The 24778-nt window shown below is 51.5% G+C and overlaps 5 protein-coding genes across 9 annotated transcripts; 2 read left to right on the top strand and 3 right to left on the bottom strand.

The window, feature by feature from the left end:
- Positions 1-97: 97 nt before the first annotated feature.
- On the bottom strand, positions 98-3743 carry MPIG6B (megakaryocyte and platelet inhibitory receptor G6b). Of its 3 annotated transcripts, none has more exons than XR_004056809.1 (6): positions 3646-3743; positions 3104-3451; positions 2848-2938; positions 2451-2491; positions 2234-2332; positions 98-2100 (listed from the first exon to the last, which is right to left on the bottom strand). XR_004056809.1 is itself a non-coding variant. In XM_010383355.2 (6 exons), exons 1-6 carry the CDS (start codon positions 3704-3706, stop codon positions 1996-1998), a joined length of 726 nt encoding a protein of 241 aa, XP_010381657.1. In that variant the 5' UTR covers positions 3707-3743; the 3' UTR covers positions 98-1995. The 3 variants fall into 3 exon arrangements, 2 of the variants coding, with proteins under 2 accessions (XP_010381657.1, XP_010381658.1); XM_010383355.2 differs by having other exon boundaries at positions 2234-2313; XM_010383356.2 differs by lacking the exon at positions 2848-2938.
- Positions 3744-5249: 1506 nt separating this feature from the next.
- Positions 5250-8424, top strand: LY6G6C (lymphocyte antigen 6 family member G6C). Its single transcript, XM_010383359.2, has 3 exons — positions 5250-5461; positions 6882-6992; positions 7791-8424. Exons 1-3 carry the CDS (start codon positions 5410-5412, stop codon positions 8003-8005), a joined length of 378 nt encoding a protein of 125 aa, XP_010381661.1. The 5' UTR covers positions 5250-5409; the 3' UTR covers positions 8006-8424.
- Positions 8425-9166: 742 nt separating this feature from the next.
- LY6G6D (lymphocyte antigen 6 family member G6D) lies at positions 9167-12139 on the bottom strand. The gene is made up of 3 exons (XM_010383362.2): positions 12048-12139; positions 11834-11956; positions 9167-9794 (listed from the first exon to the last, which is right to left on the bottom strand). The coding sequence occupies exons 1-3, from the start codon at positions 12100-12102 to the stop codon at positions 9571-9573; spliced, it is 402 nt and encodes a 133-aa protein (XP_010381664.1). The 5' UTR covers positions 12103-12139; the 3' UTR covers positions 9167-9570.
- Positions 11939-21232, bottom strand: LOC104678143 (lymphocyte antigen 6 family member G6F). Of its 3 annotated transcripts, XR_004056808.1 has the most exons (7): positions 21077-21232; positions 20246-20575; positions 19899-20162; positions 17543-17698; positions 17306-17372; positions 16987-17156; positions 11939-11956 (listed from the first exon to the last, which is right to left on the bottom strand). XR_004056808.1 is itself a non-coding variant. In XM_010383360.2 (6 exons), the coding sequence occupies exons 1-6, from the start codon at positions 21126-21128 to the stop codon at positions 17132-17134; spliced, it is 894 nt and encodes a 297-aa protein (XP_010381662.2). In that variant the 5' UTR covers positions 21129-21232; the 3' UTR covers positions 14727-17131. The 3 variants fall into 3 exon arrangements, 2 of the variants coding, with proteins under 2 accessions (XP_010381662.2, XP_030784588.1); XM_010383360.2 differs by lacking the exon at positions 11939-11956 and having other exon boundaries at positions 14727-17156; XM_030928728.1 differs by lacking the exon at positions 11939-11956 and having other exon boundaries at positions 14727-17156; positions 21063-21172.
- On the top strand, positions 13517-15457 carry LOC104678144 (lymphocyte antigen 6G6e-like). The gene is given in 3 exon segments (XM_030928729.1): positions 13517-13701; positions 15013-15145; positions 15244-15457. Coding segments are annotated over 3 exon segments (474 nt in total). The 5' UTR covers positions 13517-13574.
- Positions 21233-24778: the final 3546 nt, after the last annotated feature.

The raw sequence follows: 24778 nt of genomic DNA, 5'->3' as shown, positions 1-24778 counted from the left end.
TCACTGAATTTATCTAACAGTCAGATGATTCAGAGACTGGTAGATTACCAGTCCACCCCTATTTGATAAAGAAAAAGAAATGACACTTCCAGGGACATTCATTTTTCATTCATTCATTTACTGAGGCTTAGTAATGATATCAAAAGGGTCAGTCTCCTGATGGTGGGGAGCTCACAGTACATGCAAATTTCTTGCAAATTGAAATACAGGTTGTGATGTGATGGAACAATTTACAGAAGGCTGTTTCTATGAGGGAAATAAAGGGGGTGTGCCCTAGGGCATCAGAGTATATACAAGGGGTGGGCAAGGAGGGTCAGCTTCCCAGAGAAGGCCACACTTGAACTGAGGATAAATAAGAATTAGCCAGGCAGGTAGTGTGGAGGAGGGAAAGCGGTACTACAGAAAGAAGGAATTGCACTGGGCAAAGACATTTTGGGGCTAGGGAGAATTCTCCTAAGGCTGACATTTTCTAAGATGTGCATGTGGAGTGACAGACATAAGCCTGGAGAGTGGACAAAGTGCTGTAGTATGTTGTATCCAAAGCCAAGGCATGTGGGCACAGAGCTGAAGCTAAGGAGAGTACTTCAGTTCTGTAATAAGGGCTGTCAGAAGCAGTTATCTCTTGAGTAGCATCTCTCTGACTTCAGGGAGGAAGCAAGGGTAGGAGGATGAGGTGGGGCTATGGGTAATCCAGGAAGGAAGTGAGGAGAGTACATTCACTTGGCAGTGCTGGGCATGGAACAGAGTGTGGGTTTGACAGTGATGTTAAGATAGAAAGACTGGACTTTATGGCTCACTGTGTGGGAGTAAGAGAGGAAGGAGGTCTGCATGACTCCCAGTTTCTGGGTTGGGCAACTGGGTTGTTAAAGAGAATGCAGAGGAGAATTAAGTGAGCAGCTTCAGAGATGACAATGAGTTGGGTTTGACATTCGGAGTGCAAAATGCTTGAGGTCAGTCAGGCAGAATGTCTAAGGGGAAGTTTGTTAATCCCAAATCTGAGATCTGAGCCAGACAGAGTTCTGGGTGTCATTTGCAGAAGTGGGAGCTGAGGACTAACTGTGGATGAGAGTGTCCCAGAAGAACAGAAAGGGACAAACCTAGAATGATGGGGAATACTGTAGGGATATGGAGCAAGGAAGAGGAGTCCAAAAAGAAAACACCAGCAACAAAGTAAAATAGAGCTTAAAGAATGGAGTAATCAGGCCGGGCGCTGTGGCTCACACCTGTAATCCCAGCACTTTGGGAGGCCGAGGCGGGTGGATCATGAGGTCAGGAGATCAAGACCATCCTGGCTAACACAGTGAAACCCCGTCTCTACCAAAAATACAAAAAATTAGCTGGGCGTGTTGGCAGGCGCCTGTAGTCCCAGCTACTCAGGAGGCAGAGGCAGGAGAATGGCGTGAACCCGGGAAGCGGAGCTTGCAGTGAGCCAAGACCGCACCACTGCACTCCAGCCTGGGTGACAGAGCGAGACTCTATCTCAAAAAAAAAAAAAAAGGAATGGAGTAATCAGAGACCAAACCAGATGAATGCTAAAAATGTCTACTGGGTGTGGCTATTAGGACGTTACTGGCAATCTTATGGAGAGCAGATAAGCAATTTCAACATATGAGCAGTGGGGATAAAGTGAAGGAGAAGAAAATGGAAGAGGCAGGTGTATGCCCCTGGTTCCAAAGCTTGACTGTGAAGGGAAGGGAAGAGATAAGGCAACTGTCTGGGACTTTTGATGTCATGAGATAGGAGCTAGGGCTTGACTGGATATAGAGAGGACACCGGTGATGAGGGAGACATGGAGGTTATAGGAGAGATGTAATTAAGTTTAGGAGTAAGATCAGTGGCAGAGACAGCCTAGAGCCCAGGTCTCCCAACTCCCAGTCCAGCACTTATTTCTATACCATGGTGCCTTCCTCTTCCAGGTGAGGGACCAAGGAGGGGAGAGGGATTATGGGTAGCTGGGATCCCCTAGCTTGGGAGGTTTGGAGTAAGGGCTTCCCTTCAAACTACAACTGCATAGATGGTGGAGGCATCAGCAGGGTCCACTGTGGACAGCCGGCGGGGCCTGCTGAGGGCTAGATGGTCCAGATCCGCATAGAGCAGGCTCTGGAGGAGGAAGGGGAGGAAGACAAGATGGTCTCCACAGTCTCCCTTGGGGTTCAGGCCTTTTTTTTTTTTTTTTTTTGGTCCATTTTCCTCAGAGATTCTGGCCATCCCCTTCCCATCCCCATGCCCTTACCGGTTCCTGGTCCAGGTCCCCTGGAATCTTGGGCTCTTCCTCCTTTACTGGCCTCTGGGGCTCAGTTTTCACAAGTGGAGCTATGTGGAGGGGACAGAGCTGAAGGATGGAGAGAAGGTGACCAACGTGTCTGTTCCCAGAAAGGGCTCAGACTCAGGAATTGAGGGGTGGGGAGTGGGTGTGTAGGAGAAAGAAAACGGGGTGGAGTTAGTCTCACCAAATCTAGGGAGTGGTCGAATCGGTTGCCGGGGCAAGCGCCTGTAAGGGACATATGAGTCTTTGAGAGCCACCAGTCTTGTCTCACTGGTTCTCCTGGGACTCAGGCCGCGCCAAGGACAGTCCAGCAACTTGAAGGCTCAGACCGGAAACAACTTAGACTCTACCCCCACCGATAGTCCAGCCCAGGCTCTGACTCTGCTGCACTTCCAGCTCATCTCCTTTGGCTGGGCTCTACTCACCAGCCAGTGGCCTCGCTCCCACCTTTGACCTCTCCCATTCTTCGCCAAGACAGAACCAGAGCTCTAGGTCTAGCTCTTTGTTTTGCGAAGGTTCTGGTCCTGCCCTTTCCACCTCTAGTCACTCCCATTTAACCAGGCCGGGTCCCTCCTGCTCACCTGTGCAGCCACCAGACCAGGCCCAAAGCTCCCAGTCCCAGCACTAGTCCAGCGCCCAGCAGCGGGATCAGGAGCTGGGGATACAGGGACCCTGGGGGAAAGGCATGGGGGTGAGGGATGCTGAGGTCAGGGGTTTGACAAGAGAGAGCCAGCTCTCCCGCTCAAGAACCCCCAGCCAAGGCCCTCTTCCGTCGTCTTCCCTCCTCCGGGTATGTGTCAGAGTTAAGAACCCTTGTGCGCACAGGCCTGGACCTACCATGGGAAGGCCCGGGAGCCTTGCAATAGGTCCTGTCCCCCAGCACGTGAAGCACTGTACGGCTCTCGTCCTCGTGGCGGCCCTTGCAGAAAAAGGTGCCCGAGTCCCCAGCGCTCAAGAGGAGCTCCAGCCGCCGGATACCAGAGTCCAGGGAGCGAAGGCGGCCTACAAAAGGCTGGAGGGGAGGCACGGTGGGGGTCCCGCTCGAAGAGGCCCACAGGATCGGTCGGCGTCCTTTGGAGAGGCCCTTGCAGGCCGGAAAGCTGGGCGCCCAGACCCAGCGGATGGGGTGAGAGACTCCTACGCAAGAGAGATTCACCCGGTCCCCAGGGCGGCCGTCCAGAGAAGCTAGGAGAGGCCGGAGACTGTGGTTAGGGCCGGTCCATAGGGCAAGACGACCCCCCATCCCGTCTCCTCTTTCTCTTCTCTCTTTTGCACTCCAGCCATCCTGGATCTTCCTACACACAACCCACCCTACTAGGCGGCCCCTTTCTTGCTTCAGCCCCTCTGCATCTATCACAACTCTCCCAGGGATCGCTTACCCCCTTGGTTCCCTTGGGCCCTCGAGAGCAGCAGCGGTAGCAGCTGCAGAAACACAGCCATGGTTGGGATGTGGTGAGGAGAAGCTGCCAGCGAATCAGCGGCGTGGGGCGGGTTGCGGGGGACCGGAGGGAAGTTGGGGGTGAGGAGAACGGAGGGGCTGGGGGGCTCCGATAAGAGAGGGGGCGGGGCCACCAACTGCCCAGATCCCTTTGGGAATCCTCGCAGGCAAACTCAGAGTCCTCAGATGGTGCTCACTTAAAATGTGTGTTCAGGGCCATTTACACAAATGCTTTTGCCTGCTTAACTTTTCAGGCGCGCCTGTAATTCCAGCTACTTAGGAGGCTGAGGAGGGAGGATCGCTTGAGCTCAGGAGGTCCAGGTTGCAGTGAACTGTGATCAGGCCATTGCACTCCAGCCTGGGCCACAGAGCTAGCCAGACCCTGTCTCAAAAACAACAACAACAACAACAAAAATCCCTATTTTGTAGGGTATTGTGATAACGAAATAAAGTAATGCATGTAAACTGCTTAGAATACATAGGATCACTATGTAAGTACTTGCCATTATTATTACTATTTCTATTCTTTTTTTTTTTTTGAGACAGAGTCTCGCTCTGTTGCCAGGCTGGAGTGCAATCTCAACTCACTGCAATCTCTGCCTCCTGGATTCAAGTGATTCTCCTGCCTCAGCCTCCCGAGTAGCTGGGACTACAGGCGCACGCCACCACATCCGACTAATTTTTGTATTTTTAGTAGAGACAGGGTTTCACCATGTTGGCCAGGATGGTCTTGATCTCTTGACGTTGTGATCCACCCGCCTCGGCCTCCCAAAGTGCTGAGATTGCTGGCGTGAGCCACCACCCCCAGCCTACTATTTGTATTCTTATTTTAGCTTCTACCTCAACTCTCTGTGCCCATGCTGTTCCTCCTGCCTTGGTGCCCTGCCCAAGTTGGCAGGTTTTCATTGGGGAGGTGCTTTGGAGCAGGTGCACACAGCCACACCTAGGACAATTGCTGCTGCTGGACTGGAGCAACAAGGCCACACCAAGTGCAAGTGGAGCCGAGGTGACGTCCTGAGAACCTTCATGGGAGCCTGAGGCAGCCCCTACTTAGCAGACCTGTGGTGGCTCCCCTAGATGAGTAGCCCCAGCCCCTGCCTCTGCTGCTATGGCATCACAGAAGCCATCAATGAGTCACTGATGGCTGAGCAGGCATTGGAAAGACCGAGTGGGGCCTGAATGGAGATTAATTTGACCCATTCCATCCCCAATTTCCACCAGCATGTCCCTATCAATGTCCAGCAGGGACCCAGGGACCCAAATTCAGCAATTAATTTGGGCCTCATCCTTTTGTCCATTTCCCAGGAACCAGCAGAAGCTACCACCATGGACACTGTAAATCACAGAGGCCTTTGATGATGCTCCTTCAGAGGACTCAGCAGCAGGACTGTTAGCTGGGGGCCAGGAAGGGCATCTTGGCCTGAAACCAAGAACCACAATGGCATTGGCCACTAGTGGCACCTGCCCTCCCCATCCCTCTCTCCCATCCCTACTTCCCACTCTGTCCTGCTCAGTGCCTCCCCACCCCTTGTCTTTTCTGTGGTCAGCTGTGTAGTAAGTGGGAAGGGAGGGGCTATCAGAGGCAGTGAAGGGAGGAGCCTTTGGGTTTATAAGTTCCAAAAAGGCCACTCAACTCCCAGAGCTGGATCCTTGAAAATCTACTTTATCAGCTGCTGTGGTTGCCACCATTCTCAGGACCCTCGCCATGAAAGCCCTTCTGCTGCTCACCCTGTCTGCTCTGCTCTGCTGGGTCTCAGGTGAGCACCTGGGGGCCCCAAGGACCTGGTTTGCCTGGTCAGGACCTTTACACCCTGCTCTATCCACTTCCCTGCCCTACCCACCACTCGGGATCCCAACACCCCCAGCCCCAACTGGCTCAGCTCTCCTGTGCCACCAAGACCAGGCTTCCCTATGACAGCCTCCTTGCTCTGTTTCTCAAAATGCCAGGTCTCCATCCATCCTCCCCACCTCCAAGACAGACCCATTTCTCTCACCTGCCAGGGCTCTGGGTCCCCTGTTCCCCACTCCAAGGTGTCCCCTCTTTGGAAACTCTGGTATCCAGTTCCCCAATCAGCCCCACTTCAATATGCAGCTCTCCAGAATCTAGCTTACCTGTCTTCTCCTCTATCTGCTGTGCTCAGTAAGGTGTCCTCTCAAAGACCTAGGCATCCAGTCCCAGGCTCCTTTTGTAGCCCACCCTCCCCATCTACTCCATCAGGGACTCAGATGTTCAGTCCCTCAGCCATGGCCTTTCCTAGATACCCCCTACTCCCCTCCTGGGTTGCATACCCACTCCCCTACCAGGGATACAAGCTTTCTAGATGGTTGCAGTGACATCTAAGAGCCTCCATGGAGATAGAGCATTTTCGTGAACCTTCTGAAGAGGGGACACCTGGGCCACTCACCTCCAGGGTGAAGTGGATTTCACTGAGGTGCACTTACCAGGCTCCTCCACCCTTGGACCCTGCGTCACCAAACTTGCCTGCCCAAACCTTGAATTAACTGAAGCAGGAACTTCGGGGTGCCGCCTTCTGTATCCACCCTCTCCATTTTGATAAGGTGCTAAGATGGAATCTGGTGATCTGTCTCTCAGGTATCATTCCTTTCTGCTGAAGAGCTACTGGGGTGAGAGGATTCTATTCAGGTCTGGTTCCTCTTCCCACACTCTTGCCGGCTCCAGGAGGTGAAGAGTAAATTGTAAATTGCTAAAGCTGGCCACAAATGGCTTTCTCGCCAACCTCAAGTTCCAAGATATTTCTGACAGTGTTGTAACTGTCATGATTTTCATTTTTATTATTTCTTCTTCTTTTAAGTTTCCATCTCCTCCTTCACCACCCACATTCTTTCCCCATGGTATCTTCCTCACATTCCATCTATCTCCAGCCCCATGTTTTTGTTCATAGCTCTGTCCCTCTTGACTCATCTCCAAACGGGGTGGAGTGAAGGAAGATATGTAGGGCGTGGGTCTTTCACAAAGCAACAACTCTACCCTTACCTGCCGCCTACTTTCCATTTTCCCTGCATCACTCACCTGCTCTGTGCTTACTAGACCAAACAGCCAAACAGGTTGGGGAGCACCTACGTGATGGGCTCTTCTCCACCCTCCACCCCCGCCCCCAGCTCAGCTTATCCCCAGGTAAGTCAGAGACCTCATCAGCCTGACTTGTGTCTTCCCAGCTGACATTCGCTGTCACTCCTGCTACAAGGTCCCTGTGCTGGGCTGTGTGGACCGGCAGTCCTGCCGCCTGGAGCCAGGACAGCAATGCCTGACAACGCATGCATACCTTGGTAACATCCCCTTCCTTAGTGGGGAGAGCAGGGAGGTGGGAGACTCTATGGCCAGGATTGAGGCCCAAATGGGGCTAAGACTGAGACAGAGAAGCAGAAGATTATAGCAATGATAATATTTGGCCAAAGATGATTGTGTGCAACATTCTATGTCTTTGCATGTCTTTTTTTCAATTAGTGTTTACGACAACCCTGTGATGTGGTCGCTATTAGCGCTATTATTATATTTGAGAAAACGGCCTCAAAAAGAGACAGTAACACAACCGGGCATGGTGGCTCATGCCTGTAATCCCAGTACTTTGGGAGGCCAAAGCAGGTGGATCACTTGAGGTCAGAAGTTCAAGACCAGCCTGGCCAACATGGTGAAACCCCATTTCTACTAAAAATACAAAAATTAGCCAGGCATGGTGGTGGGTGCCTGTAATCCCAGCTACTCGGGAAGCTGAGGCAGGAGAATTGCTTGAACCCGGGAGGCGGAGGTTGCAGTGAGCTGAGATGGCACCACTGCACTCCAGCCTGGGTGAGAATAAGACTCTGTCTTGAAAAAAAAAAAAAAAAAAAAGAGAGAGAGAGAGTAACAGGTCCAAGGCCTTATGGCCAGCAAGTGATAGAACCAGGACTGGGGGAGTGGTGGGTAAGGACATGCAGGAGGAAGATCAGACTGAGAAAAGAGAAGGGGAGGGCCAGGGACAGAGTTGGGAGGGAAAGGAAGCCTAGGTGGGTGGATGGGGTGGGGAGGTGGACACAGGCATGCCAGGTGCCCATCCTAGCTGATTCCCTGCCCATTGCCACCCCTAGGTAAGATGTGGGTTTTCTCCAATCTGCGCTGTGGCACACCAGAAGAGCCCTGTCAGGAGGCCTTCAACCAAACCAACCGCAAGCTGGGCCTGACATATAACACCACCTGCTGCAACAAGGACAACTGCAACAGTGCAGGCCCCCGGCCCACTCCAGCCCTGGGCCTTGTCTTCCTTACCTCCTTGGCTGGCCTTGGCCTCTGGCTGCTGCACTGAGACTCATTCCATTGGCTGCCCCTCCTCCCACCTGCCTTGGCCTGAGCCTCTCACCCTGTCTCCGTATCCCCTGGTTTTACAGAATGGTCTCTCCCTAGCTCCCATTTCTTTAATTAAACACTGTTCCGAGAGGTCTCCTCATCCATCCTTCCCACCTCACACCCTTCACTGCTTTTTCCGGGTCCCTTCCCACTTCCTTCCAGGGCCTCCCCATTAGCTCGTAGAAGGGCTCCCCGCTTTGCTTCCTACACTCTACTGTCCCCTTCTTGAGAAGAGATTGGGATCTGGGTCTGAAATGGGGCTTCTGTCTTGTCCCCAGTGAAGGCTCCCACAAGGACCTGATGACCTCGCTGTATAGGCTCCCATACAGTACCCCATCCCCCATACTGACCTCTTTCCGTTTTGAGTAATAAATGTCTTTTTTTTTTTTTTTTTTTTTTTGGGGTGGAGTCTCGCTCTGTCGCCCGGACTGGAGTGCAGATGGCCGGATCTCAGCTCACTGCAAGCTCCGCCTCCCGGGTTTACGCCATTCTCCTGCCTCAGCCTCCTGAGTAGCTGGGACTACAGGCGCCCGCCACCTCGCCCGGCTAGTTTTTGTATTTTTTAGTAGAGACGGGGTTTCGCCGTGTTAGCCAGGATGGTCTCGATCTCCTGACCTCGTGATCCGCCCGTCTCGGCCTCCCAAAGTGCTGGGATTACAGGCTTGAGCCACCGCGCCCGGCCATAAATGTCTTTTTATTATCAGAAGACCTAAGGGTCAGGTCACCTCCCAGGAAATAATACTCTCAATCTCCCACCCTTACACAGGAATCCTTCAGGGAGGTTCCCTGAGAGGCTGGGCTAGGGAAAATGGAGAAACAGGTTTTTCAGGTCTTCATCCTCCCTTCCAGTGTCTCCAGGTGGCACACAACAACTCATATCCCAAATTTAGGCCACACCCCTGATGTATTGCCAAGAAGAAGGTGCAGCCTGGCTTGAGGGCTCTCCAGAAAGGATAGGAGAGGCACATGGGGATGGGGCCCGAGACCCTGTTTCTTCAGTTTCTCTCAGGTTAGAGTCAGAGGCCTCACCTGGCCTGGTTAGTAAGTAGGGCACCAAGCAGTTTTTACCGATCACAGTTTTTACATTTATTTTCTCAATTCAAAATAGTCTTATTGGGAGCCAAGTTGCAAATGGGAGAAAGGGGAGCAAACCCAGACTCAGGCTCACAAAACCCTGGCAACCCCACTCAGTGAATCTCATTGCTAAGGAAGATTCAACCTAGCAACAGGATCCAGGAGCCACAGAAGGCAGAGAAGCCACTGTCTTTGGGTTTTAGTTGGTTAAGGAGTGCACCACTGTAATTAAGCCCGCTGTTGCTTGGTAACCCCCAAACTAGAACCTGGATGCCCCATATTACCCTTTAAGTCCTCCCATCAACCAAAGATAGATGCAATTTTCCAGTCAGCTGTAGAGTGGTGCATAGATTTTAATGACTCACAGAAGGATGCCTGTCTTCTCACATTAGATGTTCGGATGTCCCTTGTTCCCTTGCTCCCTTGCTCCTTTCTCTACTCCTACTCCCACTATCTGCTCCACAGTCCTGGTAAGAGACAGGTCAGGGCGGTAGCTGCTGCAGCCAAAATGCATGCAGGGGCCACGTGGCTTGCCACGGCGCTGTTGCACAGGTCTCCCAGGTAGCAGTTCCTGTGGGCTGGATAAGTCACGTCTCCCACCGACTCTGTCTCCACTTGATTGCAATGATGGGCTGCGACGCAGGCTGGATGTTGGTGAATCAAGGTCACTGGGGCTGAGAGAGAGAATGAAACTGGGGTGTTGGACTCCTGGCTTCAGGACTTGCCTTCTGGGGCAGAGCAGATGTGATTTCAAGGAGCCCAAAGGAATTTTCAGCCCCCTCAAAAAACACCTCCCTGAAACCAAGTGATCAAAGTTAATGCATTGACATTGTAAACTCCTGATGTGATGCAATGAGAAGGACACAACGTCACTTCTGCAATATTCTTGCTTAAAATGCATGACCTCAATCTCATCATGGCAAATATCAGATAAATATAAATTGAGGGACATTCTATAAAATAATTTTTAGTATATCAAGTATATGTAAATTTTTTTTTTTTTTTTGAGATGGAGTTTCACTCTTGTTGCCCAGTTGGAGTGCAATGGTGCAATCTCAGCTCACCGCAACCTCCAACTCTTGGGTTCAAGCAATTATCCTGCCTCAGGTTCCTGAGTAGCTGGGATTACAGGCATGTACCACCACACCTGGCTAATTTTGTATTTTTAGTAGAGACAGGGTTTCTCCATGTTGGTCAGGCTGGTCTCAAACTCCGGACCTCAGGTTATCCACCTGCCTTGGCCTCCCAAAGTGCTGGGATTACAGGCGTGAGCCACTGCATCCGGCATGTAAATTTTTTTAAAAATCTAAAAATGATTTTATTTATTTTTAGAGAAAAGGTCTTGCTCTGTCACTCAGGCTGGAGTGTGGTGGTGCAATCACAGCTCACTATAGCCTCAAACTCCTGGGCTTAAGTAATCCTGTTGCCTCAGCCTCCCAGGAAGCTGAGATTACAGGTGTGTGCCACCATGCCTGGCTAATTTTTTAAAAACAGTTTTTGGCCGGGTGTGGTGGCTCACGCCTGTAATCCCAGCACTTTGGGAGGCCGAGGCGGGTGGATCATGAGGTCAGGAGATCGAGACCATCCTGGCTAACACAGTGAAACCCCATCTCTACCAAAAACTCCTGACCTCAGGTGACTCTTCTGCCTTGGCCTCCCAAAGTGCTGGGATTACAAGTGTGAGCCACTGAGCCCAGCCTAAAAATGATTGTTGTTTATTTTTCTTTGAGACAGGGTCTCGTTTTGTTCCCCAGGCTGGAGTATAGTGGCATGATCATGGCTCGTTGTAGCTTCAACCTCCCAGGCTCAAGCAATCTTCCCTCTTCAGCCCCCTGAGTATCTAGGATTACAAGCATGTGCCACCACGCCCAGCTAATTTTTTAATCTTTTTTTTTTTTTTTTTTTTTTTTGTAGAGACAGGGTCTCCCTATGTTGCCCAGACTGGTCTCAACTCCTGGGCTCAAGTGGTCCTCCCACCTTGGCCTCCTGAAGTGCTGGGATTACAGGTGTGAGTCACTGCACTGGCCCTAAAAGTGATTTTTTAAACTCTAGGTATAAAATAATTTATCAGGGCTCTTCAAATATGTCGGGGTCATGAAAGACAAAAACAGAACTGGCACAGATCAGAGGAGACAAAGAAGACACGAGAGCTAAATGCAACGTAGGATCCTGCTAAATCAAATAAAGTCTGTAGATTAGTTAGTAGTATTATATCAACATTATTTTGTGATTTTGATAATTGTACCATGGTTATGTAAGATGTCAGCATTAGGAAAAGTTGAGTATTTCTGCAACTTTTCTGTCAATCCAAAATTACGTTAAAATTAAATATTAAGAACATGTACACACACAGACACAGACACACACACACACACACACACACACACACACCCCTCCCTGGCCCTTGACTAATGCCATTTGAAGTTTGGTTTTAACTTTGGCCTTTCAGGGCCAGAGCTCTTCACCTGTGAGCTAATGGGCCTATGAGATTCTTTTGGGAGAGTAAGGAGGTGGGGAGGTGGGGGCACAAGGACTGTGGGCCTCTCAGGGGCTCCGTGCCAGGAGCCAGAAGGGGTACAGACTGCTCTCCTCTGACAGCCGCACCATCTGCCCAGACCCAGACTGAGCCTGGAGGGTTCTGGAAGCCAGAAGGATTGACGTGGGGCTGGAGGCAGGGAAAGGCTGTGAGAAGAGGGAGAAACGGAGGACTCACGGTTTCCAGGTAGCTTGATCTGTTCCAGGCCTGGCTGGGGTCTGCCCTCACCACAGGTGGTCACGGCTTCTTTGCAAGAACTGCTGGGGCTTCCACCACAGTTGTAGCACCGCATTCGGTTTCCTGGCAGGAGAAAAGAGGCGCTGGACCTGGGCCCTCGGTGGAGCTGGCTGGCAGAAGGCCTGTGTGAGAGGCTAGCTGGCTGCCTCCTTACCCAAGGCAGCCCCTAGCAGGGAGCTGAGCAAGATCCCAACAAACTGGGGTTTCATTGCAGTCTGCCCGTGTCAGGACCGCCTCTACCTCCCGCCCACCCCCCTCCCCTAGCCCGACTCTACCTGCCTTATATCCCCCTTGCCTTGAGCTTTATAGGGCTATAAAAAAAGAGGAAAGAGTCTCCCCCAGCAGGCACCAGGGGCCCCAGTGGGGACAGGGAGGGGCCCCACGGCATGCCCTCAGCATCCTCTGGAGTCCTCAAACTCCTTTATCCCCAGCAGCAGTCCTGAAACTGTGGACCAAGAAGAACCCCTGGGGATCCCTGATACCCTTTCATAGGGTCCTTGAGGGTCTTCCTTTTGCAACTATCTGTGTAAGATCAGATTTTCTTCATATACTGGACTTCAATGAAAACAACATATCCCAACAGACTGAATGCAGAAGCAGATAGGAAAACCCAGGCATCTCCCACGAAGCCTGACATTAGATTCACAAAAATGTAAAGCAATGCTCAGCTTCTCACTGTGCTGTGGGGAAATAATAGTTATTTTTCACAAAACCATATTTTATTAGTACGCAATAATTTATTATTTTTATTGTTTAAATAAATCAATACCTACTTTAAATGATCTGTTTTAATTTTTAATATAGTAAATATTGATATAACCTCATAAAGAAAAGCTCTTCAGAGTCTTAAGTAACTTTGAAAAGTGTAAAGAGGTCCTGAGATCAACGTTTTTTAAAAGAGCTGCTCTCCTGGGCACCTGTGTCTCCCGTATCTTCACTCCCTGTTCCTAGTCTTACTCCTCCTGGTACATGCTGGCTCTGATTCCCCAGATGGGCCTTCCTCCTTCCCAATTTCTTCAACCCCAGTCTTCCAGGTTCTATCACCACCCCCCTACCCCAAATTCTATCCATGCCTTCCTTTGTAGTGATTTCTCCCCAGTGCAAGCACATCCGGCTGGCCCTCCAGCCCCACCCATGATTATTTCTTTCCTCCAAGGTAGTAAAGCTGTCAAGGATAATTATGGGGTAGGAATGTTGAAGCTTGGGGGAATCAAAGGGATCTGAAGCTGGGTGGGGTCCGCCCTTATACAGCTGGGCTTTGTGTGTGCGTGTGGGTGGGTGTGGGGGGGTATTGTTGATTCTAAACTCAAACAGATCCATGCCAGGGTTGTTTAGGAGGGTGACCTTGAAGGACATGAAAGCACTGAGGGGGAAAGACAGAGAAAACAAAGACGGAGACAAGCTAAGAGAGCCAGGGAGCAGCTTGAGACATGGGGAGGGAGGGAGAGGAGTAGGAGGGAAGGCGACAGACACAACTCAGGAGCAGGAGAGGAAGCTAAGTTACAGAGACAACATGCTGAGAGAGCAGAGGAGACCCTCCAGGCAAGGGCAGACTCCTAGCAGGGGCAGGCTGGGGGCCCCCACTGCCTTCGGGTCAGGCTGGTGAATCTGGTCACGGTTCCGCCCCCCAGATTCACTCCCTAGGTGTGTTTGTTTACTGGTTCCTCCCTGTCTTGCTCAAATGTTCCAACTTTACAAATCCCGGGATCTCAGGACGCACATCACCTCTCCCCAATTCCTGACCCTGCGTTTGGCCATGGGCACCTCCAGCATCTTCCTCTGTGTCCTGTTCCTCTGTGGTGCACTGGGTAAGGGTGAACTGGGGAACCTTCAGCGGTCAGGGGGCTGGGGGCGGGGACAAGGGCATGTGGAGGAACCTGAGGGCTGGGGAGGAGAGGGGTGGGAGTGCTGGAAGAGGCCAAGAAGAGAGCTGGGGGAGTGGGGGACTTCAGGGAGACCAGCCACTGGGAAGGCCAGCCTGATGAGGTGGGAAAGGAAGAGTTTACTTTCTTTTTTTTTTTTTTTTTTTTTTTTGAGACGGAGTCTGGCTCTGTCTCCCAGGCTGGAGTGCAGTGGCCGGATCTCAGCTCACTGCAAGCTCCGCCTCCCGGGTTTACGCCATTCTCCTGCCTCAGCCTCCGGAGTAGCTGGGACTACAGGCGCCCGCCACGTCGCCCGGCTAGTTTTTTGTATTTTTAGTAGAGACGGGGTTTCACCGTGTTAGCCAGGATGGTCTCGATCTCCTGACCTCGTGATCCGCCCCCTCTCAGCCTCCCAAAGTGCTGGGATTACAGGCTTGAGCCACCGCGCCCGGCTGGAAGAGTTTACTTTCAAAAGCATTTGAGAATAACTGTCTCCTCCTTGCTGCATCTTTGACCCACCCCTGTCTCCCCTATCCCTTATTTCACCTCTTGCTTCTGTGCTGGGCCCTTTGGTCAATGTCAATTTCTATTTTCCTATTTGTCTCTGCTGCCATTTACTTAACTTTTTCACTGACTGCTTCTACTTCCCTGCTGCTGGGTCTGGCTTTTTGTCTCACTCTTTTTATGTTGGCCTCTGATTCTCATGGCTTCTGTTCATGTCTGCTCATCTCTCAATCCCTATACTGCTCTTGCCTCCATCTCTGTTTCTTTTCCTGCATGGTCTCCCCTCCCTTCTCTGTGTCTTTCTTTTTTTTTTTTTTTTTTTGAGACGGAGTCTTGTTCTGTCACCCAGGCTGGAGTGCAGTGGCATGATCTCGGCTCACTGCAACCTCAGCTACCCGGGTTCAAGCGATTATCCTGCCTCAGCCTAACGAGTAGCTGGGACTAGAGGCACGTGCCACCATGCCTGGTTAATTTTTTGTATTTTTAGTTTCACCATGTTAGCCAGGATGGTCTTGATCTTCTGACCTCATGATCCGCCCGCCTCGGCCTCCCAAAGTGCTGGGATTACAGGCTTGAGTCACTGCGCCCAGTCACTTTTTCTACTTCTGTCTGCTTTCCTCCCTTGTTCCACAGCTTTCCTCTCTCTGCTTTGTGTGTCACCTCTCTCTGAGATCCCTCTCCGGATCTAGCCTCTGCCTGCCCCACAGGGAGGGTTTGCTTCTCCTGCTCTCCTAATCTCTGCTGCCTCAACAGATCTCACCATGTCCCCTGCCCGGGGAAGGCTCCGCTGTTACACCTGCAGCTTGGCCAAACCCTGCTACCCTGTTCCCACCAAGTGTCAGGACGATGAAGCTTGCAGCATAAGTACTGGCACCTCAGGACTCTGGTCCAATGGCCCTTCTCCAGGCGGCTCCCTACCTCCATCCATCCCGCCTTTCCTGCGGCCCCCGCCTCAGCATGCCTCCTTCATCCCACAGATCAGAGTGAGATCATCGAGCGAAAAGGCTGCCTCCCAAGGGCCCAGTGCCCTCTGCCGAGCCATGCCACCTACTGGCTGCGCTCCTACATTCTGCGGCACCACTGCTGCTAGCAGGACCTGTGCAACATGGCCGCTTCCCCACAGCAGCTCACCAGCCTCCTTGTCTCCCTGCCCCTCCTTGTGGCCAGTTTCGCCAGGAGAGGACACCTCCTCCACTAGCTTCTGTGGATCTGCAGCCCCCAACCCAGGATTCCGCCGCCATCACCACGGCCCTGGAAACACCTGCACAGACACTTTGAGACATGCCCGACAACCTAATTTTGTACAGAGACCCCAGATCTCTCAGGAGACCCCCTCACAGACCCCTCACAAGGCCTGGGGAGGCACCTGCCCACAGTCCAACCTCATAAAGAACACCTATTCTGTGTCTTTTGTCTTTTCTAGATGCCCATTGCTGATGCCCCCTGTCAGCCCAGGTCACTGGCAAGGCAGGCATTTTGATGACACTGTGGATCTCAGGCAAGGGGATCAAAGCGGCATCAGGTATGGTAAGGAGGAGAGTCTTGCTAGGAAAGACTAATGTGGTAGGTTGGGAACTCAGGATGGAGGGCTTGGGGGACTATGAAGAGTACCTTTAATAAAAGGTCTATCTAGTAGTACAGTAATACTGCACATACTGCAGTGTGTGTGTGTGTGTGTGTGTGTGTGAGCTCTAAGAGTGAACTATAGCTGCTTGGTGGGTTGGGCTGGAGCTGGAACCTGGACCACAGCACTCCCCTCATTCTCCATCTGTGTCATTTGCTTCCTTTATCCTGCCAATGGCTTAGTTTAAGCCCCTGCAGCCTGAAGGCATTAGGTGAGACTTCTGAGAAAGCTTTTCTCCAGTAAGGCCCAAGCTTGAGCAGAGACACAAAAGGGCACCCAGTGGAGCTGCTTGTGAGGGTGTGGCTGGAGCTCAGCTCATTTCTGCCTGAGACTGAGGAATGGCCAAGTTGGGAGCATCAATACCCTCCCTCGCTTCACCAGCCCAGACTCGCCCATAATTCACAAACATCCCAGCATGGCCCCGGCCCAATAAATAATACACCCCCACTGGGCCTGCCAGCCCGAGTAGACACTCCCTCTGCCCCCGGGAAATAGGGTGTGACCCCAGGGCAGTAGGGAGGAAGTGCCAGAGTGGCGATAGCTGCTCACATGCTCTGAATGCCCCGGTAGAGCGCCACAGGGAAGAGTGTGTGCCTAGGATAAGGAAGGATAAGGAAGGATAAGGAGGGGCCCCGGGTTGGAGCCGAGCACAGGCATCTCTACCCTACTCAGTTCCCTCCCCTTGCATGTGAGGAAGTCTGGGGTTGATTAAAGGTGCTTGTTCCCTCTCTTCTTTGTGAGGATGACACACTGGGTAGTGGGGGTCTGGCTTAATTTAGAGATGGGTTGAGTCTTTCCATTTTCTCTGTCACTCCGTCCTCCCACTTTGTGCTTCTATTTTTTTCTCTCTGTCCATCTCTCTCTTGAGCAATGGTGGGGGATTCCCCACCATTGCTCAAGTCTCCAGATTCCTGTCTCCTCCCTGCTCACACCCATCCTCCTTGCCCCCACCAGCAACCTCAGGCTCCCCTCAACCCCACAGTACTGCGGGCTCAAGGCCATCCCTCCACTGGCTGCTACAAGACAGGAGACCAAACCTTTTTGTAGGTGACATCACAGAATAATGCTCCTCCTTTCCTTCAGTCCCCCACCCCTCCCCATACACAGCTTGGTGGCTGCTGGACGCCAGCTGGACGGTGAAGTCGAACTTGCAGTCCCGCCCCCCTTGCCAAGGTTGTCGAGGAATACTCCAGGTGCTAGATGGCCAGTGAAACAGCAGGTCACACTTCCCAGCAGATGTCACCAAAATCACCTGGTCTTGTGGGCAGGTGGGCTGTGGGGTTTTCCAGAGAGACAGATTAAGGATACCTCTACTTTTCATGTCCTCAGGAACAAGGGCCCCTCCCCAACCCAACCCGTGTTTCCTCTCCCATCCCCAGTCCCCTCTGGGATTTAAGCCTCTGTTCCCTAGCTGTTCCTCACCCGAGACGGGCCAAATGGATGTTCTCATAGACCTGGATTTCGGGTTTGAACTGAGGAATCGAGGCAGCTGGGGAGAAGGAGCCATCAGGGATACAGAAGAGAAGTCAGCAGACAACTTAGAGCCGTGTTCCTTGCCCCCTCCCCTAGAGGAGGTGGGGTACAGAGGCAGGGTGCGAGCCTAGCCCTTTGCCTCCCACCCACGTGCCCTCTTCTTCCCCCCGGGAGGGAGGGACTCACCTCTGCCTGGAGTCCCACAGACCCTCTGCCTCCAGAGCACAATGCTGAGGGCCAGGATGATGACTCCCTGGCCTATTGTGAGCAGCAGCATCAGAATCCAAGGCATGTCCCAGCCCATGGAAGGGGTACAGAGGGCAGGAGAAGCATCCATGGAGGCTGTAGTAAGAGCCAGACCAGAGGGATGGGAAGGAGGCAGTGAGGGGGCCTGTCCCTGCGCCCCAAAGAGAGGCCTCCCCTCCACAGTCTGGTGGGCTCTTCCAACAGAAGACTTTGTAAGTTTCCCTGCCCCCAATATCCTCCACCCTACTCTGCCCCTTTCCAGGTCTCTCACCCTGACCCATAAACAGAGAACGGCGGCCAGTCACAGTGGCTCACACCTGTAATCCCAGCACTTTAGGAGGCCAAGGCAAGCAGACCACTTGAGGTCAGGAGTTCAAGACCAGCCTGGTCAACATGATGAAACCCCATCTCTACTAAAAATATAAAAATTGGGGCCACGCGCAGTGGCTCACACCTGTAATCCCAGCACTTTGGGAGGCCGAGATGGGTGGATCACCTGAGGTCAGGAGGTCGAGACTAGCCTGACCAACATGGTGAAACTCCATCTCTTCTAAAAACACAAAAAAGAGACCGGGCGCTGTGGCTCACGCCTGTAATCCCAGCACTTTGGGAGGCCGAGGCGGGCGGATCCCATGTCAGATCAAGACCATCCTGGCCAACATGGTGAAACCCTGGCTCTACTAAGAATACAAAAATTGGCCGGGCGCGGTGGCTCAAGCCTGTAATCCCAGCACTTTGGGAGGCCGAGACGGGCGGATCACGAGGTCAGGAGATCGAGACCATCCTGGCTAACACGGTGAAACCCCGTCTCTACTAAAAATACAAAAACTAGCCGGGCGAGGTGGCGGGCGCCTGTAGTCCCAGCTACTCGGGAGGCTGAGGCAGGAGAATGGCGTAAACCCGGGAGGCGGAGCTTGCAGTGAGCTGAGATCCGGCCATTGCACTCCAGTCCGGGCGACAGAGCGAGACTCCGCCTCAAAAAAAAAAAAAAAAAAAAAGAATACAAAAATTAGCTGGACATGGTGGCGTATGCCTGTAATTGTAGCTACTCGGGAGGCTGAGGCAGGAGAATCACTTGAACCAGGGGGTCAGAGGTTGCAGTGAGCTGGAATCGTGCCACTCCACTCCAGCCTGGCGACAGAGAGAGACTCAGTCTCAAAACACACACACACACACACACACACACAAAAGTTAGCTGGGCATGGTGGCAGGCACCTGTAGTCCCAGCTACTCAGGAGGCTGAGATGGGAGAACAGCTTGAACCCAGGAGGTAGAGGTTGCAGTGAGCCAAGATCGCGCCACTGCATTCCAGCCTGGGCAACAGAACAAGACTCCATCTCAAAAAAAAAAAAAGGCCAAGCATGGTGGCTCACACCTGTAATCCTAACACTTTGGGAGACCAAGGCGGGCAGATCATGAGGTCAAGAGATCAAGACCATCCTGGCCAACATGGTGAAACCCTGTCTCTACTAAAAATACAATTTTTTTTTTTTTTTAAGTTTTGCTCTTGTTGCCTAGGCTGGAGTGCAATGGCGTGATCTTGGCTCACTGCACCCTCCACCTCCCAGGTTCAAGTGATTCTCCTGCCTCAGCCTCACGAGTAGCTGGGGTTACAGGCATGTGCCACCACACCTGGCTAATTTTGTATTCTTAGTAGAGATGGAGTTTCTCCATTTTGGTCAGGCTGGTCTCGAACTCCTGACCTCAAGTGATCCGCCTGCTTCGGCCTCCCAAAGTGCTGGGATTACAGGCTTGAGCCACCACGCCTGGCCTAATAATAATAACAATAATAAACAAAATAAAATAAAATAAAAAATAGAGAATGGCAATGCTCCCTGCTCACACATGGGCAGCCAACTACAGAGCAGACCACCACTATAACCACACTTTCCCCTCACACCCTTTATAGTAATTCACCCTTTCAAGAAAAAATAGCCAGGTGCGGTGGTTCATGCCTGTAACCCCAGCACTTGGGGAGACCAAGATAGGAAGATCATTTTAGGCTAGTAGTTTGAGACCAGACTGGGCAACATAGCAAGACTCTGTCTCTACAAAAAGTTTAAAAATTAGAGCCAGGCGCGGTGGCTCATACCTATAATCTCAGTACTTTGGGAGACCAAGGTGGGCAGATCACTAGAGGTCAGGAGGTTGAGACCAGCCTGGCCAAAATGGTGAAATCTCGTCTCTACTAAAAGTACAAAAAATTATCCGTGCATGGTGGCGGGCGCCTGTAATTCCAGCTACTTGGGAGGCTGAGGTGAAAGAACATCCCTTTCCGTCTCCTCCCTCAGTTTACCTGCCAGGCTAAAGCTGACCCCTTTGTTGTGAGTCATGAGGCAGCGGATGATTCTTGGTCTTCGGCTCCTGTGCTCAGAAAGCCCCTCCCCAGGACACACCAAGAGCAGGGCAGCCTCACTGCCCCAGAAGGACTGAACACGGCCCCTCACGGGACCCTTCCCTTCCTGCCAGGTCACAGAGTCCATGCGTCTGCTGGGGACCACAGAGCACAGGAGGACATTGCAGGGGGATCCATCTGCAGCCCTTGCAGATAACTGGGATCCTGTGGGGGAGAGAGGGACCCCTCAGTTCTTCACCTAAACTTCCTGGCCCACAGTAACCCCTGGTCTGCATGCCCCCACTCACCTTTGAGCACCAAGACGTCGTACACCCTCCAGTTCTGGTAGTTGTGGTGCTGACCTAGCACAGCGCACCAGTACCGCCCGGCATCGTCCTCCTTGGATCCCTCCAGCCACAAAGAATAGTTCCCCAGCAGTCGGAGCCTGGATTCCCTTCCTGGTTTTCCAGGGTCTGGGGCTGGCCTGCCCACTTGGACTTGGGCTACCAGGGTGGTGAAGGAGCCTGCTGCAGGGCTGCGGAACCATGACAGGTGTTCGTCCCCATGTAGAGTGGGTGGTGAGGGACATGGCAGTTCCATTGACTCCCCCAAGGCCACATAGATGGCCTGGATGTTGTCTGTGGGAAGAAGGTTGTATGAGGCCAGAGGCCTCCATCAGATCAACAACCCCCCATTTGATCTTCAACCCTGACTTCTTCCCCTTCTGGGGTCCCCCAGCACGGGCCTGGCTGGTGACCACCTTTCTCAAGTGACAGCTACAAAAATAAGACAGGTGGAGAGAATAGGGTATGGGCTTTCCTTGTCTCTCCCCCAGACAGTGAGGGGGTCTGAGGGCAAGAGGGAAAGGGCTGAAAGAGTTGGCAAATGCCCACCTCTCTTCTACTCATTTCAACTTTTCTGAAAGCATTTACTCATTCTTCTTATTTTATAAAGGAAACTGCATAACCTGGATCTTCGTTGCCCCTGGGTCTTCCCTAGTGTCAGAGGCAGGAGGAGATCAGTTGGGGTAATTCTATCTTCTTGAGTCAGATGCCTTTGCCAGGCTCCTAGGAGAAAGAGCAGCAGTCCCTCTCCAACCTTGGAAACAGCTAAGGAATCACCTACCTCTTGCCCCTTACCTGCAGCCTGGGGAGTTCCACATAGGAACAGGAGGAGGAATAAGACTGCCATGGGGAAAGCCTGCCAAGTTCTCTTGCTCCAAGACCTGGTGTTCCCAAGGAGGAAGCAGAGTCCAGATAAAGGCCCACACTTGCTGGTCTGGAGTGACAAGGGCCCCTGGAGGGGATGGGAATGCTGGGGCGATAGCGTCCAGCAGCATGTGTACTAGGGAAAAGTGACTACCACTTTTCTGTCCTGGAGAGAAAAGGGCACAGCCCAGGCCGCTCTGAAGATGACCTTTTTGCTCTTCTGATTCCACATCAGCTAAGGGACTCAAGTAAAGACTTTCCATGCAAAACACCATGCGGGGAAGTGGTCCTGCCTGTCTAGCTCCCGTCAGTCTGGAAGTACATTCTGAGGTCTCTTCCACTCCTAAGAAATGTCAGCCATGAGTTGGGTGGATCACTTGAGGTCAGGAGTTCGAGACCAGCCTGGCCAACATGGTGAAACCCTGTCTCTACAAAAAATACAAATATTAGCCGGGCATGGTGACATATGCCTGTAATTCCAGCTACTCAGGAGGCTGAGAGGCACCAGAATCGCTTGAACCCAGGAGGCAGAGGTTGCAGTGAGCCGAGATCGTGCTACTGCACTCCAGCCTGGGAGACAGAGCGAGACAGCGAGACTTCATCTCAAAAAAAAAAAAAAAAGAAAAAGAAAAAAAAAGAAATGTCAGCTATGAGTGAAGAAACTGAGTTTTCACATTGGTCCTCCACAGAACCCAGCACAAGACTGCGTATCCAGTCAGTGTCCAGTAAATGATTTGGAATGACTTTCCCTGTGGTTGTCTGGCATACCCCAGACCTCTCCTGAACCCCTGATGAGTGTATTAAGTTATTACTCAAGGAGAAGGCTAACGGGCTGATTCATCCTTCTGAATGGCAAAAACTCCTAAGGCAGATCTTCATGCAGTTATTATAGTTTTAATGTGTAATTCATTTATTTTAAAAAATTATTTTGATGAAATATTCCATACATACCAAAAACTATATGAAGTACAACTATATTATGGATAAATGGTGGTATATTAACACAGTAGAACACTGGACAGCAATGAGAATGAACAAACCCAGTGATTTGCAACAAGGTTGAATCTCACAACATAATGAGAGTAAAAGAAGCCTGGCCAGGCATGGTGGCTCATGTCTATAATCCTAATACTTTTGGAGGCCAAGGTGGGAGGGTCGATTGAAGCCAGAAGTTTGAGGTTGGGCAACAGAGCAAGACCCCAACTCTAAAAATAAAGGCCAGACATGGTGGCTCATGCCTGTAATCCCAGCACTTTTGGAGGCTGAGGCAGGCCGATCACGAGGTCAAGAGATCGAGACTATCCTGGCCAACATGGTGAAACCCCATCTCTATTAAAAATACAAAAATTAGCTGGGTGTGGTGGCGGATGCCTGTAGTCCCAGCTACTCAGGAGGCTGAGGCAGGAGAATCGATTGAACTCAGGAGGCGGAGGTTGCGGTGAGCAGAGATCATGCCACTATACTCCAGCCTGGCGACAGAGTGAGACTCCGTCTCCAAAAAAAAAAAAAACCCAGAAATAAATAGAATATTCCAGGCCGGACTCGGTGGCTCACGTCTGTAATCCCAGCACTTTGGGAGGCTGAGGCAGGCTGATCACCTGAGGTCGGGAGTTCAAGACCAGCCTGACCAACATGGAGAAACCCCCTCTCTCCTAAAAATAAAAAAATTAGCAGAGCATGGTGGCACATGCCTGTAATCCCAGCTACTTGGGAGGCTGAGGCAGGAGAATCACTTGAACCCCAGAGGCGGAGATTGTCATAAGCCAAGATCAGGCCATTGCACTCAGCCTGGGCAATAAGAGCAAAACTTGGTCTCAAAAAAAAAAAAAAAAAAGAAAAGAAAAGAAATAGAATATTCTAGGCCAGGCACAGTGGCTCATGCCTGTAATCCCAGCACTCTGTGAGGCTAATGCAGAAGGATCGCTTGAGCCCAGGAGTTCAAGATCAGCCTGGGCAACATGGTGAGACCTCGTAAAATTAGCCGAGTGTGGTGGCGTGGGCCTGTAGTCCCAGCTACTCAGGAGGTTGAGGTGGAAGGATGTTTGAGCCCAGCAGGTGGAGGATCAGGACAGTGAGCCATGATTGTGCCACTGTGCTCCAGCCTGGGCGAAAGAGCTAGACCCTGTCTCAGAAAAAAAAAAAAAAAAAAAAAAAGAATATTCTGTTTCAGTCAGAGATCCTCTACGCTGTGTAACCACGATTCTGGCCAGGCGCGGTGGCTCAAGCCTGTAATCCCAGCATTTTGAGAGGCCGAGATGGGCGGATCACGAGGTCAGGAGATCGAGACCATCCTGGCTAACACGGTGAAACCCCGTCTCTACTAAAAATTACAAAAAACTAGCTGGGCAAGGTGGCGGGCGCCTGGAGTCCCAGCTACTCGGGAGGCTGAGGCAGGAGAATGGCGTTAAACCCGGGAGGTGGAGCTTGCAGTGAGCTGAGATCCGGCCACTGCACTCCAGCCTGAGCGACAGAGCGAGACTCCGTCTCAAAAAAAAAACAAAACAAAACAAAAAAACCCCACGATTCTGAATTTTCTTTCTTCTCCACTTGCTTTATCATTTAAATTTTATGTGTTTTTGAATCTAGTATTACTGGTATCATGTATACATTCTTCTGCGGCTTTCTATTTTCACTCAGCATCACGGTTTTAAGATTCATTCCATGCATAAGAGTAATGATTCACTTATTTTCTTTTTACAAATATTCCCCATATCTCACCATGCTGAATTTTCGTATCCAGGACCATGGTGTAGCTTTCCATTTATTGAAAAGCTTTTCATTTACCTCTTTCTTTTTTTATTTTTCACTTATTATTGTTATTATTTTGAGGCCTGGCTCCGTCATCCAGGTTGGAGTGCATGGAGCAATCTTGAACTCCTGGGCTCAAGGGACCCTCCCACCTCGGCCTCCCAAGTAGCTGGGACTACAGGTGCGCACCAACACACCCTACTAGGTCTTTTTTTTTTGTTCCCTAGGTATTTTGTGTAGAGATGGGGTCTCACTATGTTGCCTGGGCTGGCCTAGAACTCCTGGTCGCAAGCAGTCCTCTCTCAGTCACCCAAAGTGTTGGAATTACAGGCGTGAGCCATGGTCTGGAACTCCTGGACGCAAGCAATCATCCCTTGGCCACCAAAAGTGTTGGAATTACAGGCGTGAGCTACTGCGTTGGGCCAGTTTACCTTTATTTATTTAGAGACACAGTCTTGCTCTGTCACCAAGGCTGGAGTGCAGGGGCAAGATCTTGGCTCACTGCAACCTCTGCCTCCCAGGTTGAAGCGATTCTGGTGCCTCGGCCTCCCGAGTAGCTGGGATTACAGGCGCACGCCACCCATGCCAGGCTAATTTTTGTATTTTTAGTAGAGACAGGTTTTCACCATGTTGCCCAGGCTGGTCTTGAACTCCTGGCCTCAAGTGATCCGCCCGCCTCGGCCTCCCAAAGTGCTGGGATTACAGGCGTGAGCCACCGCGCTGGGCCGGGCCAGTTTGCCTTTTCAGTAACTTTTTATAGTCTTCTTCATAACATCTTGCATTTCTTGTACTAGATATATTCCTAGACACCTTATCTTTTCTGTTACTCTTATCAAGTACTCCTAATCTCACCTCTCGTTTCCGCTGTCACTCTAGAGTCTATCA

The sequence above is a fragment of the Rhinopithecus roxellana genome, chromosome 4 (genome assembly GCF_007565055.1).
Source record: "Rhinopithecus roxellana isolate Shanxi Qingling chromosome 4, ASM756505v1, whole genome shotgun sequence".
Classification (NCBI taxonomy): domain Eukaryota; kingdom Metazoa; phylum Chordata; class Mammalia; order Primates; family Cercopithecidae; genus Rhinopithecus; species Rhinopithecus roxellana.
Note: the sequence above shows the minus strand (reverse complement) of the source record. Positions and strands in the feature narration are given on the sequence as shown.